We start from the raw sequence: 21893 nt of genomic DNA, 5'->3' as shown, positions 1-21893 counted from the left end.
GTTACCGTAAATGTCATATCTTATCACATCGCTCTGTGGGAAAAGACTGTGGATATTCCTACACCACTGAATTGGGAGTTGGGGGTGGGGGGGTGGGGGGGAAATCCTAGAATCCCTAGCATCAAAAGCAAGAGCCTTATCCTGACCTTGCGCTGATGTAAATAGCTTCAGAGTGATGCTTCTACAGTTAACAGATTTACATGGGGGCAAAAACTGTGTAAGATTAGAATCAGGCACAAGATAAAATAAAAATGTTATCAGTTTGTAGTGGCTTTTCCCTTAGGCTTCACATGGAACAGTAAAACACACTCCTGTGAGATGGATAGAAATTCAATATATACAAGAAGAACACTCCACTCTCGCTGAAGGATTACATACCAAAATGATACAGTCAAAGTACCAAGAAATGACCATTTTTTATAACAGCTTATGTAAGGCAGAAAAACATCTATAGACCAAAAAAAAATGTTAGGCCTCAACCGGTTTTCTGAGTGAAGAATTGCTACAAACGTTAGCCTGAAGTTCAAGATAAAAGTGTTTAGGGTTGGTAGGCCTTAAATTTAGACTTTCTATAAAGAATTGGCTGTAGCGATGCAATTTGTTCCTTGTATAACACTGCAGACATAAGGAGAATCTTTTACCACATTTTTCATGGCAGTGAGATATGCACTTGTCAACATATTTTGTCACCGCAAAGTGGCTCTTGGCAACAGGATCATAAAGATCAATAAAAAAGTGCAGATTCTCAATATTTTACTAGCAGCTGCAAAAATTTCATTTATCTTGTTATTTTCCTCGCTTACTGCCACCCTGTCTCAGGAGGGCACTGCTAGCTAAGCAGAATGGTTTTCCTACCCTTCTATGAATATCTGACAAAAACTCTCCCCTTTGTGTCTCCTCTTCTCTTTCCCTCCTCCTCCTCCTCCTCTCCTCTTCTCCCTCTCTTTCTTCCCAGAGCTGAGCATTTCATTAATTCTTTCCACTGTTACATAAAAATGAAAATCGGAGCCATGCTATAAATTACCAGCATCTCCTAACTTGAGAAAAATTGAGTCTACTTTGTACTTCACCCTTGTAACATTTCATCTCTCAGTTTGGCTTCCCTTAACATAAACACAGCAGCCCGGCAAATGAATGTGCTAAAACCAAATGACACACTTTGCCGCTGAAAGAGCAGAACTGTTTTTGAGCAATGGGTGGTCTGTGAGGCTTGGAGTAGGCAGGGAAAAAAAAGTGTAAGCGTACACCGTCCCTTACAAGCGTGCAGAGCTTCCAAAACTCGCAGAAATCTCTGCATGCTGAAGTACATCAAAGGGATTTTTCCCTTTTCGGATAATATTTCCTTTGCTGACATGTATTTAGTATTGTGGTTGGATGACTCATAAAGATAGCTTCATGGCGTCCCAACGCAGTTGAAGCAGAACACATGCCAACAAACATTATTGTCAGCCTCAAAATAAAAACAAAACGTTCAGCTAAGGGTCAATCAATCAAGAGCACTTTGAAGAAAATTCCATTTAGATATTACAAATCATAACAGAATGAATTTAAACCAGCTGACTTTCTGTGAGGAGGACGTCCATGTACAATAAAAATTAGGCTGGTTTTTCAGTGTCCAACTTTTCTATTTTCTTACACTTGGACGCAGTCACTGGTGATGGATGCCAGTTTTTTAAATTGTGTTTTTGTAGTTCATTTTATAAAGATCTGAAGTAATCGAAAACAGATCAACAGAGTGAACTCTAAGTAAAAACTGCATCATGAAAGGAGAGTTGTAAAATCCACTTAATATTGACAGATGTGTAATGACTTTCTCATGCTTACTTTTCATTTAGGTTTGTCATCTATATATATATGTACGCATTTTTTTCCTTATTTTTATATATATATATATATATGCGTGCGCACACACCACCACACTGAGAAATAGTTCACAAGATACCTACAAAAATACCCTTTCATCACAGCAATCTTTATTCATTATCCAGTGTGTTTATTTAAAATCTGATGGGATTTTAGCTATAGATATCAGATATTTAAGGGTATAATAAAAGATTTGTAACATATAAATAGGATTGTTATTTTTTTAACTGTGGCATTATTTAGTCAACTGGCCAGAGAATAAAAAAGCTGAAAATGCAGTTGAACAATTTTACCATTGTTAAATTGGAACCCTATGGGGTAATCAAACTTTATATATCTTTCATTTTAGCTTGCTTTTGTATGTTTTATTTTTAATTTTAAAGGTACTTTAAATAAGTTTAAGATTCTTCCTAAAGAAAAGGAACTCCACTCTCTAAATCAACTAGCAAAAATCGGGATTGCTCACTGCAACTGGCAAGCCTGGGGCATTCTTTGATGTGCTTCCTACCACTTTTAATAAGGCCAAGCAGTTGCTTCTGATTCTGAGGCAAAAGGTTTGTTTATAGCTGAGATCATGTATTTATGTAATGCATTGTCTGCATTTTCTGGATCTGTTTGCAAGTAGAGAGTAAAATGCACCATAATTTCTTTACATTTTTCTTCACATTTTGACCTTCTCTAGCCAGTGACATAAGAGACACAAACACTAGCAAGCTTGGCTAGCAGGTGCACTCAACATACAAACTTTAGGCGTGTACGTCTCATGACTGACTCTCAGAAAGCCTTTGGGTTCAAAACTCTTCTCCTGCCATTTTTGCCCTTCCTCTCACACAGGCATCTTTATTAAGGGTGGAAGATCGCTTGCCTTGCCTTGCTTCTGACCAGACCACTCAAAAATGTGCAGACGGCTCTGTGCAGTGTGGTTGTTGCACAGGTGACTCAGGGCTGTACTTGTTCCCAGGAGCTCCAGGTCTAGCATGCTTACTTCAACGGCCTCAGCTCAGGGCAACCAAAGTCAAACCCATCCTCACCACACTCTGCAGCTTTTGTATTGCTCTGGATGAGCATGTTCACAAAAGCCCTGCTAGTGTCTTTGCAATTAAAGGCCATACTACTGGTGACAGTTACAGTCTGACTTTTCACTAAAAACATTTTCATTTTGTTGCATTGAGTAAATAAAAATGTACTTTACCTGTACTGAACCACTGTTAAGTTCTGCTCCCCGCAGTGCCTTGCACATCGGATATACCTCATCCAGCTTGACTTACTGGGTTCTCCACCATCAATAAAGTGCTGCAGTGTCCCATCTTGGTCATATATCTGGGGGAGATGTCACAAGGTCAAGTAGTTAGAACAAATCATCAGCAATCATTTTCACTGCTTTGCTGATGTCTCTCTGTGCCTTTTCCAGGAATTTATTGTCATGAGATTTGTCATTGCGTACTGATGCTCTTAGAAATCTACATGGAACAGCGGAAAAGTATTTTGGGGGATGCAAGTTTATCACGTTTCTTTTATCGAGCCAATCTTTTTGTATTAAACATATTTGTGGTGTCTCAAAGATGTGACCATGTTTCCCAAAGAATATTTAACCTATTTTGACAGGCTGGCCTTAAATAATGAACTGTCAGATAAACAAGAAAATCTGGATGTAAAGCCTGCATTGAAATCGTTGGAACATCTGAGCAAGGGGCAGTAGTAATCCCTAAACAAGTATCCCTTCCTTCACATCTCAGTTGCAGCAAGAGCATGTACTTCAGCAACCTCACATGATATATTAGGGAGTTGTAGGATTCATAATACCAAAACAAATGAGACTAGAAGGAAAAAGAGAGTTGAAGATGCCTTTAGAAGCTCCCTTGAGACATATAATTTTTTGAAGTAGTAAATGAGAAATCAGTCCTGAGGGAATCATGGTTTTCCTAAACAATGACATCCCTGCTAAGGACATGAGAGCCATGGTAGTTATATTAATGGTAATTTAAAATGGTAATTTTAAAAAAGACAGCATTATGTCTCTATTCGGCACTGGGTGCTCCCTCTGAAGTTGCAGAATAAAATTGCTCTAGAGGCTCTGAAAAGAAAAGATACATCTTTCATGCACACCTGCCCTTCTGACTGGTTAAAAAATGTTGTCTAGGAAGTGTTAATCCTAGTAAAAGCACATGGTCTTACAAGATTTTTACCTGTTATGCAATTATTTTGTTAAACTTCAGAAGTGCACCTGAACAATTAGGTGCTTATCTCAAGCAAACCTGATCTTCAGATAGGGGTAGGCTTTAATAATCCTACCCAAAAAATGAAAAATTGATGTCTTCTTGCAAGTACTAATTCTGCTAATTAAAGAGGAAGCACATTTATTACATTGAACATTTCTAGAGCAAGCAAATTAAAAATTTTGCATTTCTATTTCAATATCAAGAGAATAATCTCAGAAATTATGTGACTACATTCAATATTTCTGACTTATTCAAAAGGTGTTTCCTACAATGCACACAAAAACATACACAGGAATCAGAATCTAGTTCTTTACAACTTGAAACTCTCAAATTCAAGAGCCAGCATTGCTTTTCCTTTTGACCAAGAGGGACTGGGAGTAATCAGGAGCAATATATCCATTGCTAGAGCATGAGAGACAGGGAAATCAAGTGTCTGCAGAGATCCTTATCACTTGTTCCCAAGTGCCTGTGACAAGGACCACATAGAACCTGGCCAGATGCTCGTGGGTTGGAGGAGTGAGATGCTACCCTAACATGCACTGAGTGGTGGAATAAAGTCAGAGAAATCAGGAGTCCTCAGAGACAAACAAATACTCCAATACTGGGGATTTAGTTTATTTTTTATATATGGTAGCTTGTAGATTATCAGCAAGGACCTATTCTTATGTAAACATGTTAATGTATGTTGAACATATGAGCGAAATATGCTAAACAATAAAAATCTGCAATGGAAATGGAAAAGTTTTACAGGAAATCAGCCTACAAAAAGGAAGAGGAGGAAAAATTAATGACTAACAGTGCTTGGCTGGGACCATTTTGGCAATATCTATCTAAACAGTCTCAGCACAGTGTTTATTACCTATTCGTTTACATGCCACTTACTAACATAACAATATATGGCTTAATGTGAGGCAAAAACAATTCCCATAAATAAAGAGCTGATAGCTTCATAATCCCCAGATGATAGGAAATTGGAAAGACAAAGATGACTGCCAGAATCGGTACTGACAGCCATATCTGGACACACAGGGACCTACTTAGAACTTTGTGTATATGGACAGTCATGAGCTAACATGAGAAATTAAAACCTTCCATGAAAATACAGGACTGGAGCTTTCTCAGGCCTTGGCCTAGAGTAGGAAGAACTGCTCTACAAGCAGGACTAAATATTTTCAAATGCTTTATTTTTGCAAGTACTGATGCACCAGTCACATTATGCTCTCCTTTCCTGTTACTGACATCGCAAATTAAGCTGCATAGTCAGAATCCATCCCACAGCATTCTTAACCCTGTTCTTGCAGGAATGAAAACCCAGCTGTAAGAAAGCAGAAACCCTAACCTTAGAAGGGAAATAGAACAATGCATTGTATCTGTTTATTTGTCAAATTGCATAATGCACATTAAAATCTGAAAAAATTTAACTGATATGGTTGTTATTATTCATAATACTATTGTGCACCAGTTATTTATTTTACAATTGCCTAAATATGGCAACCACAATATAATTGCCTGAAGAAACCATTATGAGGGAGCAAACCATGACCTGCCATAACACAGGAAAAGCAAACTTGTAGTGCAAGTCTTGAACCCAGACGTTATAGCAAACTATATGGATATACATATTTGCCTGCATCTGTATTACATGTGCATATGTGCTTAAACACTCATAGTATGTATTAAAAAAACTACTGCAGAATCCTGTGATAAACTGATGTTACTGAAAATCTTTGAGTACCTCACTAGATCACTACATCCATCTACCCTGGCATAATTTTTAACACATTGCAAGACCTTCATGGCAAAGTAAAATAGCATTTTTCCAACTCCCTATGGAGAATGCATGTATTTTTTTCTGTATCTCACAATAATCATTGATCTAAATGATGGAAACAAATCTAATTATTTCATTTTTCTACTTTGATTACACTTAGAAGTGTTACCATAAACTGCTTACTGGATCTTTTCCCTCTTCTGATCCAAATTAATAGTTAACTGTTGGTTTTGCTGAGTTTTAAGGGGATTTTTGCTTTTGCTTTAAATGTTTCAAAGCTTTAAGACTTCTTTTTTCTGGTCTGTTCCCATTTTGAGGAATGCACCAGACTACTGGCAGTGATCGGAGTCTGACAAAAGAGGACTGCACTCACTTTCTTATTTGACATGTCTTGTGTTCCTCCTTAGCTGTTCTCATATAATTAATTAACTTCTTAATAGGTTCCTGACTATTTATCGGTAGTTTACTGTTATGTTACTTATCAAGAGACTCAGAATGTGAAGCATATTATTATTCTACAAATTTCATCCTCTGACTTCAGAATACAATAGAAACAAACAGCTTCATTTTCCAAGAAAGTAAGTCCAAACTGTAACCAGCACAATTCAGGTCTTCTCTTTACCATTTTTTATATTCCTTTCCTCAAAACACCTGTTTACTCAGTAATCAAGACATAAATACAGAAAGGCATGGGGTATATAGTGAAATTTCTTAAAGGGTGCCACTGATATTCCTCATGACCTACACATGCATTCCAACTGGGAAATATGGGAAAAAGCAGGTAGGATGCCAATGTACTGATACTGGTCAGTTTCATCTTGTTAATGGCACGCAAATATAAATTAAGTATGGAGGACTGGATTTATTACTTGTTGGATTGGTTATTGATAATTATTCGGAGGCTGTAGATACTAAAACTTAGAATGACAATGATAATAGCAACACATAATGGCAATAATAATACCATTTCTAAAGCACACAGTGTCTCATATAAGTGATGCTTTAAAATCTGTGAGTGACCATTGCTAAGTAAAATAAACAGCAGTTGTTGGAACATTCGTCACCCTGGCAACATACCAAGCCTAGGTAGGACCATGTAAGATTTAAGTAATATTAACAGATAAGGCAGAACACTGAAGAGCATTCTGAGAATTCTCAGTTGCTTCAGTACTGACATAGTCAGTATTACACACTTGGTAGATGGGGGCAAATGTAATTCCACTGCTAAAGACTGTTCTGGTTTCTGGTATAGATGCCACAGAATTTTAGAATAAAGGAGCACAAACGTAATAGCACAACTGCAGAGAATGCCAAGCTATGAAGCAATTAAAAACAATTTCACAGAAGAGACAGGGAGAGCAAAAATGGTTAGTTCATTGGAGTTCTTTCCTCTATCTGTTGCTTTCCTTTGTTCTCTTTCCATGGCCTGTAAAGGATTGCATCTTTAGAAATTCTGCCTGCATTTTATTTTTCCACTTAGTCAAATAAAAAATGTATTAGCATACAATTTAATTGACACCTCATTTTCCTTGCAGGCAGAGGGAGAAAAGAGTGGTCCTAAAAGTGGAATTTTTCTCTGCATGTACATTTGTATTATAAAAGTAGCTATTAGAATAATTTTTTATGTTGCAAAACATCAAAAGAGATAGGAAGAAAACCACAAAACATGCAAGAATTAATTCTTACCATTAGTAGAGAATCTTGTTTTTTGCTGTTCACTGCTATTGTCACTGACATCAAATGCATAAGGTCACAGGATTTTCAAATAACTCAGCATTAGCCTTCTCCTCCCACAAGAAGTTCTACCCTTGACTTCAGTGGGAAGAGTCAAGATAGCAAGGAGTACTTTTGATGAGTACGTACATTTTATAAATCATCTGCCATGCATTTAAAACCATGGATGTAGTCTAGTCTACTGAAAATACAGAGGAAAAGGTTCTAACAGTCTGATGAAACAGACTGACATGTCAGATATGGTAACATCCGTACAAGTTATATTCCCTCTATAACAACGTATGAACCTACAAGCCACAGCAACACTGAAAGTTTCTTCCTTCGCTGGCTTGGATATCAGAACTGAATTTTCTCTACATTAGGCAAATCTCAGTACTGTGAGACCTTGCCTTTGACATAACAACACTACAACATCCTCTGTGGGTGACTGTATCCTAAACAGAAGTTGAAAACAATGCCAAAAAGAGCAACATGTATAAGCCTGGGTACTTAGCTGACAGTCTGTAAAAAGTGTGCAATTATGGAAGATTACATTCTGAGCCTGGACCTGTAAAGCCTATTCTTGACGCTAGAGAGAGCAGCCCTGCCTGTGTCCCTTTGTCAGAGCCAGCAAGACTTACTGCCTGACACATAATCTCTCTGATGCATCCTAAACCTTGGAGTCCAGTTTCCTTCCTAGGGCCCATAACTCTTCAGCCACTTGGGCCGTCTCTCTCTCTCCATTTGTTCATTTGGACATCTGGAGAAGAAAGCTACAGGCAAAAAGGCCCAGGATTTGTGTGTCTGCTATGGTCCTTTTTGGGCTGGTTCCACTATTCAATTATTTCCTTTGAAGGAAACTGCCATTTCTTTTTTTCTTTTTTCTTTTTTTTTTTTTTTTTTTTTTTCTCCTTCAAATTTGCTTTGCAGTACTGTATTCATTCCCTGGAATAAACTAGTACTGTAAGTAAAGTTGAATACACCCATGCTTTGATAGATTGGGGGAGAGTGTTCAGTGGCACTACTGGTAGAACAGAGCTCTATGGCCATCTTAACAAATGACGAGGAAGATTAGTTCTTCTGTAAAGCAGAAGAAATAGCAAAAAGTCATTTTTCTGAAAAGCTTTGAGACTCACACAGGCAAGTGCATGGTAAAATTCAGTGATTTGACTTGCCTAAGGCAGTGATTGTTAAGCAAAATGCCAATGGGCTCCAGTATTTATTATGACATGTATACATTATTTATTTGTTAGCGTTTCTAATCATGTCAAACTGAAAGCAAACTGGGTTGTATGCATGACTAGATAACTCTACTTATTTAGATTGGATTCTGTGTAGTACATTGGTGCCTAGCTCCCTTTGAAATCAACACACTGCCAAAGGACCTCATTATCTAGGAAGTTTGAAACATTCAGAAGATGCTGCAGGAATTGAAAGAGAGGAGACAACTGACAAAATTCCCTGAATAGATTGCATTTAAGGAGCATAGTTTAGGCTGAAAAACAAATTACAGCTGGGTTCGTATTTGATGATAACAACTGTTTGAAGAATGAATGCTTTTAGACTTTAAATGTCTTGAATATTAGGAGCTCGGCATCTGATTTACAGGGCTCTTATGAATATGCATCTTGTCCCTGTTACACACTGAATGAGAAAGCTGTGTAGAAGCAATCATGCATTTAGCCATCACAGCTTTCTCCTTTCATTCACTAGCTTGGTGACCAAGTCAGGCCGTCCAGCAAACATTTTAAGAACAACTCTTACTCTCTCTATATAGAAGAAAATATGAAATATAATGAAATTCAGAAGCAAACTGCAATGCATGAAAAACTCTCCAAATATAGCTTAACTAAAAAGAAACACTGATGTTGACAGATAATAACATTATATAATCACATCCTTTACAAAGACCACATCACAAACATTGAAATACTTTGTAAATTACATACCATCTTTTAGATTACCTATGCAGTAAACAGGCGAGTTATTCTTAGCTAGTATAAAGAAATGTCTATTCATCACATTGTGATAACTCTAACTGATGCCTAATAAATATTATTGAATCTGTAATAACCAGCCACACACATAAAACTGGTATGGAAAGTTGCAGTATACATGTCAGCAACCTCATTTTACTGTAAGAAGAAACATTTGGACAGGTTCCCTGTTCATCTGTACAGACATTATTTCAGAAAGAAGTTAGTTATAAATGCTTCTCCTATATTCCACAGTTGCTTGATAAGACTCAACTGATTTGGTTTGCAACTTAAAATATGCCTTCAGATTCTTTATGGACAGATACCAGAATTAAAAATATAAATACGCTACAGATAACATCTAAGCTTGTTGGCTTACGATGAAATAAGAATGCTTTGTTTTTATTATTATGTAGATAGTGAAAGCTAGTTACTACAGTCTTTACAAGTATGTGAAATAAATCTATGTCAATAACTAGTTACTTCAAAGTGCTTCTATTTTTTAAATAACTAGACAAAATTTTGTCATGTAGAAAATGCATTAGTTCATTTAAACCATTATTTTTGCTTTTGCAATTTCTGTATTACATACAAAATAGTGTCAATTTCTTTATACTTTGAACTAGCATGAAGATTTCCAAATGTTTTAAAATGCACTGAAGCATTCTGAATTGCTATGAACTATTAACAGAACAGAAATCTCAAATAAGTGAGCAAAGAGGAAACATCAGGAGGCCCCACTGGTTAAAATCAGACTAAAATGTTCTCCAACATTTGTTGGCAATAATCTCCCTGGGATGCAACACCTCTGTGAAAATGCACAGAAATGTATCCTGACAGCCAATGGTCTTTAACTGCTCACACTATTCCAAGCAATTTTCTACAATTAGCCATATCTGATATGGAGTGCACATCTTGTAATATCTGCTTAATGTTTCTTCTCTTTAATCTAGCAGGCAACATCTAGCAAATTTTATAAAAGAGAATAGTTGCCAACTAATGTTAAAAGCTATTTAGTTTTAAGGTTTCTCAAAGGATTATAGCATATGAAACTATAAACATTGTTTTGAACTGTCTGTGCTAGGTGAAAGGCTTCATCTCTCACTTAGACCCCAGTCCAGTAAACACTTACGCACATGTTGTAGTCCCATTGATCTCAATGGGACTACTCGTGTGTGAAATCAAGCATCTGTGTAAGCGGTTGGAGGACCGCGGCCTTATTCCAGAAAGTGTCATGAGAGCAATGCCCTGCTGATTATGTGGACTTCATTAAATTATTTTTTTTTAAGTCAAGTCTCAACAGTTTGTTTTGACACTAGCCCATGGAGGTCCCGGAATAGGGAAGAATTACATGTAACACAAACCAGTGTTACTCAACAAGAGGGCAAAAAGGGGAAGACACAGAGCAGAAAAAACACACATGAAGTTGGAAACGTGCACACAAGCAAACAGGTCTGTAAACGACCAGTGCTCTTGCAGTACCCACTGACGTAACATGGCCTCCTCAGTGTGTGCTTTTGCACTCTCCTGACAGGTCCAGTGATAAGACAGAAAAAGTGGTGGCACTCCAGCCACAGGTCATTCTATTGGAGACATTTGTGCTTGTCATGGGTATATTCATCCTGCTCACTCCGCTGTGTTCTCGTGCAGCCCTGGTAGGAGAAGACCATGGGGAGGTAACAGACTGAAGTTGTTCTCTGCAGTTTCATTCATGTGGGACAGGGAGCACGAAGAGAAAAGATGTTGCCAATCTAGGCTCACTATCCAAACAGACCAGAAAAAAAAACCCCAGACTAAAAACGAAAAAGGGAGGCAAATGATCAAAGCTGAAATAACCCAAACAAGAAGACTCACACACCAGTTGGCTGGTAGATGGATATCCTAGTAAGCCTATCAGGGAGGGAGTTAGAAGAAGACCATAAGGGCCTCTTGCTGAAAACCCTCACTCATCTGGAAAGCCTCACTGAACTTACTCAGTAATAAGGCTCCTAAGATGATATTCTGAGCCATGGAATCAAGACGGTTATGGTGATCTTTGTTGCCCGTGGTGCTTTTGAAAACATGATTGGTTCCTTTGCAAGGTAATGACAGATCTTTGGCCATTTCCTTGCAGCTTCTCAAAACCTTTAGACATTGCAAAGTGAAATTAAAAAGTGTTTGTTTCATATTTTTTTTTGTTCTTTTACAAGCAACCAAATACTCCAGAAGGGTCCTCTGTCATTCGGTTGACGTTCTTTCAGCCCATTTCCATATAGTCAATACACCCATCCAGCTGGACAAAGAATTAAAAGGGCAAAATAGCTAACCACAAACATAATGTGACAGAGGACAGCACTCCAAAGCAGCATGCACAAAAACAAGTTTTGGCAGATTTCATCACTCAGCATCAAGCTAGGCAATGCAGCTGATACAAGTGAGTGGGTACATCGCTCCTAAGGTGACTTACTGATAACTCGGTGACCTTAGAGAAATCACTCATGACCAAAAGACACTCATAAATTGAAATAATTCTAAATTGCCCTGATTCTAATATATGAGAAGGAAGGAAGTTGCAGGCAGAGCAGGGAAGGTTCCATGTGACTTGGGGCTTACCTTACTGCTGACCAAGAGGAAGCTGATGGCACAAGAAGGAAACAGTTTTTGAACCCTTACTCCTGTAATTTCTCTTGAGTACATTTTCAAACCATGGTTCCAAACAGTGTTTTCATAGCTTTGTACATGAAACCATGTCTATGTGTGAATTAGTGCTGCCAGGAAGGTAGCAGATTGTAGACTTACAAATCCCAGCCTCAGTGCTTAGGGATACTTTCAGACATATTAAAGTATGGCACATAGAATATATGGCACAGCTATCACTCTGTAAATGAAGCTTGCTAGATTAGGGATTTTGTTTGTTTTCACTTTGAAGCACTTGGGGCTTCTCCTACTTTTCTCTACCTTTAGGATTTTTTAAAGCTCCAATACCATATCCCCCTAAGCATTGTAAGAACTGATTTAGAAACGTAATTATCTTCTCAAGCACAGAGCTCCTAGAGACACTATCAAACCTGTAGTAAACCAGGCAAAAATGCTTTAGCAAGTTAGACTTAAAACAGCCACTGAAGTCAATGGAACTCAAGTTCCTGCTGACTTGGGACACTTTGGAACCCTACATGTCTGTCTGCTTTTTAGGCAGACAAAAGCAGATATAATTTGCTCTAAATTTATATGCAAGATCTTTTGCCTTGAGACAGGGAATTCTTCTATTTCCTTTGCATGTGCCATGAGAGGCTATGGTCTCATTTGAAGTCAGGGGCACGTCGGGGAATCGTGGAATCAATGAGGTTGGAAGGGATCTCTGGAGATCATCTTGTCAGCTCACAAGATAGTGATGGCCTCCACCACCTTCACTTTGAAATTTCTGACTCATGGTTCATGGGCATTCTATGAGAAAAAAGGAACTGAAAAAAACCCCCTAATTCAGAAATGAGTTACATGTAAAAAAAAAACCCTCTGAAATGAAAGCTTGTCCACAAGTAACCTCACTTTCAAGCAATGTCAAGAACATTACTTTGTTCTGTCAAAAGCATTGCTGCCTACTGTAATGGTTGTGACCCACAGATAAGGGTTTGGCACTGGACTAGGGTGCAAAGACTTATATTCAGGTGTCTAAACTTAAGTTTCCACTAGTGTTTCTGATGGCCCTGAGTATCCCACCAAGCCTCCAGTGACTGCTCCAGACTGCTCCAGAAGGTAGGCAGATCTCCCTAAGTTCTGTGCCTTGCCTGTCAGCCCTGTCTGTATGTCTTAGATACTTTCCAGGATTTAAAATGGCATTAAGCACCTCTGTTCAGACACTGGAATTGCTCTACTGATGCCTGGATTCAGCTCCTGCTCTGAAAATGTTTGTCACATGACTTACAGCAAGTACTTAAACTCCGTGTCTTGATCCTGTGGCTGTAGAAATCAGGGTGTTTTATACCTTTTTTTGTGCACCATTTGTTTATCTTCACTCTGAGTTTGTAAGTAAATATGGGTATGGACTGTCTTTACAGTTTATGTGTAGAACATCTATCTCAGCAGAGTACTACAGTACAGACTCCACAGATAATTGTTTCAATCCTTTTTTAAATGTCTGATTAAGGCTCACTGTAAATGAGGAATTTCAGTAAAAATGACATATTTTAGCAAATACACTTAATTCCTTTGTGAGTTTTAAATAATGAGGCACACTGATATTTTTAGTTTGGAATATTTTGGAATGTCTGGAATGCTAAGTTCCCCAGATGACGATTAAAAGGTCAAGTAATAAAGTATATGATAAACTATGCCTGAGATTCCTCATAAAACAAATGAGTAATGTCTGTACAAACTGTGTCACCATTATTTTTATGTTGAAAAAATGTCTGTGCTTTATTATTCCTTCAAATTTGTCAGATTATAGGATTGACAGAAAACCAGCATGGTGATGGTTAGTTTGCAACTGCTTCAGGGCTGAAGTCAGAGTCAAGAAGCAGATGAAAAGGGTGCTTTAAGGAGTAGTGCTGGTGTTGCTAGTGGATGCATGGTGGAGAATGTGAAATGGTTTTTTTCCTTGCCAGAGTGCAGGTCTGGTTATTGGTAAGTATCATGTTAAGTTTCTTTGGAAGTGAGTTTGTTTCTGTGAGGATTATAACATTAGATTAGAACAGTGCTTGAGTCACAATCACAGGAGCCCTCCAGAGCTGTTAAGCATTTGGCATATCTCACTTATCTCTAAGGGTGGCAGGGGCCATCAATACAAAGTGGACCATCAATCAATCTGGGGTCTTCTTCAGACACTGCCTGTCAGCTGATCAGAGGAAGACTTTAGGGAATCAGCTTTCCATTATCAGGATTTGGTCTGTGATCAGGACAAGCCACTGAACCTTTTACTTTTCACTTGGCAAAAACATACGCACTGGAAAAAAGTCCTGACAGTTCATTCATTTTGCTCCATCACTGGAGCCAGATGATGTTTGACTGGGGAGACCCACCCTCTTTGATGTTGTGCTCTTTTGAGAGTGCCCTGCTGTGAAAAAAATTTTCTCCTTCCAAATTAAAGAGAAATATTTCTGCGTCCAGCTGTTAAATGTGACGTTTGCCATTTTTCAGTGCGTTGGCTTTGTGCCATCTTGCAGGCTGTGTTTCAAGCCTATCTTTTTCCCTTCTCCTTCTCAGCAGCGATATCCACAATGTGTTAGTGTCTCCAACTTCTACATAACATCAACACCAAAAGGGAAAATACAAGTAATACTGCACTGCTCTGAACTACAGCAGCAATATTTACGCACGTTTCTCCTGATTTTTTTAATTAAAGCCAGCAATCATTTTATTGCATGAAATGAAGGATAAAACCCTTAAATACAATCTACCTATGAAAAATCAACTTCAGTTTCATTCTGATTGCAGCAGGCAAACCATGCCGAAGCAAAGCCTCTATAGAATACATTTACCGGTTAAATGAATGTGGATGTTATTAAAACTTGTTTCATGTGTACTGAGTCCACATCAAAAAAATGGCATCCGTTCAGCAGCCCTAGCTCTGTTTAAATTAGGACAAACTTCTCATGAAAGCTTGAATAAACATTTAGGTTTATGTAATCAAGAAAACCTGTATCTTCTCATATTTATTAAGTGTAATTTTTAGAGTTATAAAAACCACTGTCACAATTGTGTATACTGTAAATAAAGGGTGGATTCATCTTTACAATGTTCTGCCTATCTATTGAGGTGGATGAAACACAACAGGTTCCAACTGCTATTCAGCTCAAGCTTTCCTTCATCCTTTTCATTTCCATATTTGCTGACATGGAAAAGGATTGATGTTTGATAGATTTTGGCAAGCTCATTGTTGCAAACTTGTTTGGTAATTAATCTCAGACTATGACCAGCAAATCTGAGTAACTGCTCATGTACTCATCATGTCTTCACACTCTGAAAAGTAAAACCTGACTGAGAGCCTCAATGGATGAGAATGGAAACACTTAGTTTGGAAAATTATATGGATGATAACAAAAATAAAGCATCTTCCCTTCAGGTATCCACATTCTAGATTCACACCAAAAAAAAGTATAGTCCAGAAAGATTTGATCTAGAAATAAGCAGTAAAGCTGTACCCTGCTCTTCATTTGCACTACATGTCACTCATGAACTCAGTTTTTAAAATTGTAGAATGATACAGATTTACAAATAAACATAACTTAGCATTTCTCCAAGAGGCTAGCAAGGAGCCAAGCCATGTTCTGCAGGGCTTCAGTCAGTTCTCAGAAGCTATCTGGTATCTAACAAAGACAGTACTGGGACTGTCTAAGCAACTGTCCAAGCAACACAGAGACGCTGACAGTAACAAGGTTGGCAATTCAACAGGAGGCATGTTTCTTGTTCCTGGAATGAATCAAACACTGCCACTCCTAAAATTACATACAACACAAATATATGCTCTATAAATGGTTACATTTGGTTCTATGTGTTATGCTGTTCCATGACTGTATAGCACCTTGTTACAAGAATATCATTTATGCTATTATGGTTCTTCTGTGTACTTACTTCTAGATAGATTAAGAAACATTTTTCTTACTATTAATTCCAACTTTGTCTTCTATATGTAACCAATGTTATTCAAAATTCTCTTTACTTGCCTCTACTCTCCCATCAGCCACTGTCTTATCATGCTCCTTTTTTCTGTCCCTCATTTTATCAAGGCAGCAGAAGAACACCCAAGAGTGTCTCATTAGAGTGAAAACCAAGGAGTGAACACAAACCTTTGTGTTCGTCTTTTTCTCTATTCCATTCTGCATTTTTTCTGTTTCATCTTTAACATTATGCAGCTTACCTTTATCCTTCCAGCCTTTCTTAACTCTGCTATCTGTGCCAAAATAATTTTAGGTAAAAGGGCATTTTCTTCGTCCCAAACAGTTTTAAGTGAAAATATTTAGACGGCTCATGTAGGCTAACACAGATGCAGCAGGTATATTTCAGAAATAGGAAAGTAGTTTGAGCAGCAAGTGTACTGGCCTTAAATGTTGACTTTTTTACAAAGGAACTCAAAACAGATGAATTAATTAGAAGTCAATAGAACCAGTGATTATAATCCATGTCAAAATTTTTAACAGTAAAATGATTCATCCAAAACTAGTTTTATTTTTTCCCCAAGTCTAAATTCTAAAAACAAAGCAAAATAAACCAGTTCTTATTTTGATTATTTTCCCATTATTAATCACTACTGAGCAGAGCTGCATGCAAATTTTACTGGATATGGCCAAAACCTCACGATATTTTTAAAGCAATAACAAAATGTTTTGGAGCAAGGGTTTGGTGGTTTGTGTTTTTTTTAAAGTAATTTGGATTTTTTCAAGATTTTATAAACCATAATAAAATGTTTCATTATAAGCTTATTGAGCTTTAAAACTGAAAGGAGTTCTGAACTGAGAAATGAACTTTCTGTTTAGAAAATATAAGAACAATATGTTTAGATAATTTTGAACCATTTTCCTATTTTATTTGTCAGAAGTTTCCCTGAAACTGACATTTTTATGCAAACAGTTTTAGTTTCTCAGCATTCTCTGGAAAAAAAATTGGTTTCCTTGGGAAACCCCAACAATTTGTAACTAGTTATCTGTTGCACACCAGTGAAAGGCTATTAAAGCCATACATGAAAACAGTCATGGCACCTAAGAGCTTGCAATGTAAAAGACACAGATAAGGCTAAATGAATTGGGAGACCCAGAAAACATGATGAAAGCATAACCTTTCCCCACTCCTTTCCTGTCTCTTTCTCTCTCATGCATAATCACAAAAAATCTCTGCTTAAATACAAAGAGATTAATAGAGAGTGTAACTTCACAGTTTTCCTGAGCTAAGCATGAATTGCTGCACTTCCCCTCTGCCAGAAGAGAAAAGCCTTGGGTTTCCCAGTGGGGTACAGAGCTCTACCAGCTCACTCCCATTTGTGGAGAAAATAAACCCTGAATATACATGCAGACAAGCCAAAATCTGAGCCCTTTCTTGGCCTGCTAGTATGCCCTGGCTGCCAGTCCATCAGGAACGTAGGTAACTAAGCCATATGTATTAGCCCATACATTTAAGGGCAAAGGGAAGGCATACTAAAGAAAGGGCGGAAGAAGCTAAGCAATGTGTGAAATAAGAGTATATTTGTATATTTTACTTAAGGATCTCCTCAAAAGGAACATGTTCATGCTAATAGCAAGCAAATGAGCAAATGTTCATCTTTTTTATGCCTCACAGACTGCATACTTACTGTATGGTGCTGACTTTCCTAACTGGCTTGACCACTGCACTTGTAAGACGAGAGAATATTAAAAATAAATGTGTGCTGACTCTCAGCCATATACTCAGATTAACTATTTTCAAAGAATTTGATGAAGCTGTAATAAAAATCAATTTATCCATAGAAAGAAGCGCTTCTTGTTCACAGATGGCAGATTTATGACTTCATGCAAACATGAATGTCCTAGAGCTCACCCTTTTTAATAAGGAGTCTTTTAAAAGACATAAAATATTTGTCCTAATGAAGTAATGGTTTCCTAAGGTTTTGCTTCTTTTCTGTACTGCCTACAGTTTTATGTCTTTGTTGAAATGTGTCACTTCTTAAATTATGATGTTTTCCTAAGTCTACTATATTCTTTTTCTAACCCACACTAAGAAAGCACAATTGTCAGACGTTATGTTTTGAGGGCAAACTGACCTCCAACATATTCTGGATAACATAAATTTCATATTTTATAGTTATTTTGAAAACATTCCTAAACTTAAACCCCTTGGTTTCTTAGTATCTTGAACTCACTCCACCTATCAACAGTAAACTAAAGAGGCCAATGTTTTCAGCCAAAAATCAAAGTAAAAGGTGAGAGGAGAAGATGAAAAAGTACTTTAGCATTAGGGAGTCACTGCTATTACAGAGTCACGGCCAACTTTAGATAAGACACTGCACTGAGACAGCCCAAACAGCTGCTGCAATCCCAGGACTGTCATCTCAGCCTGTTCAAAATTTGTCTAAAAACTCTCCAAGAAACTGGGAGTATGGGAAGACTGAGATGGGAGAGGTTAATGCACGATGATTCTAGCCTCTGCTGACTCATTCTGTCAAAAAATACCGAGGATCATCCAACAGAATACGATAGCATGTCACTGTGGAAGATTTTGCTTCTTTTTCTCAAAGACTTTTTATTCTCCAGTAGAGAGCAGAGAAGGATGTGAGTTACTCCAGGCTTCAAAGGAAAGACATTTATTTTGTCCAGATAAGTAAATTGTCTAGTAATCCCATGTGGCATCTGGATAGGAAATATATTACACTTACTAGAAAATTGAGCAAATCCTTGGAATCAAGGATGAATAAACAAACTGACTGAGAGGAAAAGACACTTACCAGAGGCTTAATAATGAGGTACATTCAGGAGCATACCATAATTTAAAGGCTAGTTGCTCAGTGAGCAGGACTAATAAGCCTGGTTTTAGTATGGATGTGTGGTGTCCTTTGTCTCCAAAACTTTCACTGCTGTAATAACCTCCACTTCTACACTGATTCCAGTGTATAACACTGATATCTAAACATTTTTCAGTTATTACATACTTAGCACTGCCACTGATACCAGTGCAAGTTCAGCACATGGAAGAGCAAAATGTACAGTGGAGTCTCTCACTGTGGATGCAGGAGGAATGGTGTCCTGGGATATCTGGCCTTGTGATGTGTAAGTACAGAAGACATATGGTGGTGACAAAAAATGCACATAAAAAACCAGTAATTTTTGCTCAACAGTGAGATATAGACTGGGTCAGTGACCTTTGCTGATTCCCATTAATACCCACCTGCATCTTCGATAACCATCTCGACAGCATCCCAAAAGCACATAACTACTTTTAGAAGCCACATCATGAAATGTGAAGTAGCAAGAAGGTGAAATCTGGAACAGTGCTGGACAGAAAAGTCACATGCACAGTCTGCGCACGCTCAACAAACCTCATGTGTTTGACCAATTGCACAGACAATAGTCCAGATGCGGTTGCTGTTTTCCTGAATCTCTGGAAATTTAAGCTGCTGCGTGTTTGGAAAAGCACAGTTGCCATGACAATACAGAAAAGAGTGTGCCCTGTATGCTTTTCATATTTGACTCCACTATATATACAGGATATCCTGTATTACACAGAATGTCTGGCAGTCCTGAGAGAAGAAAATGTGACATTTCCTGTTGTCATTTACTTTTTTGCTACTTTTTCCACATTTCAGGACATTTAACTCATATAGCTATTACATCAAATTTAGTGAAAATGAAGGAGGGATTACTGTTTTCCTAGTGCTATAGTTATGACTATGAATTAAATAAATTCCAATCACTACAGGTAAATCATTAGCAATAACATAATTCAATTGTAGATACATTTCATATTCATTAAATTTAAATGTCATTTTTGTGACATATTTTCTCAATCTAAAGTGCGATTTCTCTAAAAAAGTTCAAAATCAACGAACACTAAAAAAAACCCCTCAGTTTTTAACATTGTAAATAGCATCTGAATCAGACCCAAAATCATACTGACATGAGCAACTCTTAACACACAAAATTCCATGCAAGGATGACAAATAGTGTCAAAAGGCATCATGCTCCACAATGCAGAGCATCTATGCTTCAGTCTCTTAATTATTGTGTAAGTAAGTCCTCTAAAAGTCAGTACAATAATAACCAGCAGCAAGCAGATAGCTGGCAGATTTTTAAATGATTGTGGTGATGGGAAAGAAAGAGCAGGAAGACCTTACCTCACTTAAAACAAATGATTGCAGCACTTTTCACCTGTAATATTACAAAAGATATGTATTGCAATTCCCATTTTACACCTGAGGTAAACCACGCCATTAACATTGCAACTCTGCTTAAACACTCTGTCAACTTTAATGGCATATCTACATATACTGCACACATAAATGAGAAAAAAATCCAAACCTCATCACATACATCATTCACATATTGTATACAGTCAGTCCTGAGATTTGTATTGATTTAATATCTTTGAAAGCAGAAATTAAGAGGACTCAAAAGATCCATCATGGTGCAATTATCCAAAGTTTTTCTTTTAAAATGCATCTATGTTTGGTCCCTGCCCAAATAATTTTAACTGTAAATTTTCAAATGTCTCAATTATAAAACTGCACAGATCTGAACTATAATAGTCAAAGCTCAACTGTTTTATAAATACATTTAAAATATGGCATTAATATAAAAATCCTATACCATACAACCAAAACAATTTAATATAGCTTGCTATGGCAATAGCCAGATCATTTTTCCAAACAAATAGATAAACTCCATCATGTCATTTTGAACTTCTTCTGACCTTCTGATGGCTACAATTGGGAACAAATATTATCCAAGAAAAATACTGGTGGCTCTGCATTTGCAAAACAGAGAATGCTTAAATTGAGCAGCCTTTGCTTTAGTAGCTATATCAGATGCATTGCATAGGAAAAGATACCAGCCCAGTTCTGCTTTCATATATATCTAGTATAATCACAGATCAAAAATTCTACTGATTTAGACCATGTCTACAGTGCAATCAAAGTGACTGGGACTGATGCAGACAAATCTGTTCTCTAGGTATAAATTAGCTATCGGGTCACAACAGCAGGGCAATCACAGCAGTGTGGGATGTACTTAAGACTATTTACCACACTTTACTGTGAGTTTTGCATCCCATGGTAAGCTCAGTATTGCTGGATTTAGTTACATTATCTGTAAGGCTGAAATAATTACCTCGATTAAAGCTAGTTGGCTTGTGTCTGCCCAGAGGTGCAGACACATCTTTGGCTGCAGTGTAACATGCCCTTAGTGAATTTACAATGAGGGAAACTGATAATAAATATTGGGGTACTATTGATTGTTTCCTTTGTTCACACACAGTGTAAAATGAAGTTTGTTAGTGACTTGAAAGTAGAATTCTTTTCACATAACATTAACCAACTAAGGTTAAGTATATAACCTAACCCTATTACCCAACGGCCTTGTAGAGACAATGGAGAGAAACAGGCACCGTCAGAGGGCAACACATCATAAGCAAGGTTAACTGACTTAGACCAGATACTTAACTTGCTGATATTGAATGTTAGTGACTGAGAGTGCAAAGATGACCTGCTATAAATTGCCACACCCTGGACGGAGTTCACTGAGACTACTGCTCAAAAAAGACAGCCATTTTTGTATTGCTTTTATACTGGTTGCTTTCTAATGCTCTTTAAGAAAAAAAAAAAGTATAAACAAATTTCATCATCCTAACATTCAAGTGTGGCTATTGTAGTGCATTTTTTACTACCAAAACAAGAATAGATTCCTTATATAAATACAC

General features: G+C 37.4%; 1 protein-coding gene across 1 annotated transcript in view; it reads right to left on the bottom strand.

Annotated features, from left to right (window-relative positions):
- The window catches only part of PRDM6 (PR/SET domain 6), a 79064-nt gene that overhangs the window by 25449 nt on the left and 31722 nt on the right, over nt 1-21893 (bottom strand). Inside the window, exon 4 of the mRNA XM_069775824.1 lies at nt 3056-3183. Coding sequence (XP_069631925.1) covers nt 3056-3183 — 128 coding nt within the window. The remainder of the gene's footprint in view (nt 1-3055; nt 3184-21893) is intronic.

The sequence above is a fragment of the Haliaeetus albicilla genome, chromosome Z (genome assembly GCF_947461875.1).
Source record: "Haliaeetus albicilla chromosome Z, bHalAlb1.1, whole genome shotgun sequence".
Lineage (NCBI taxonomy): Eukaryota > Metazoa > Chordata > Aves > Accipitriformes > Accipitridae > Haliaeetus > Haliaeetus albicilla.
Note: the sequence above shows the minus strand (reverse complement) of the source record. Positions and strands in the feature narration are given on the sequence as shown.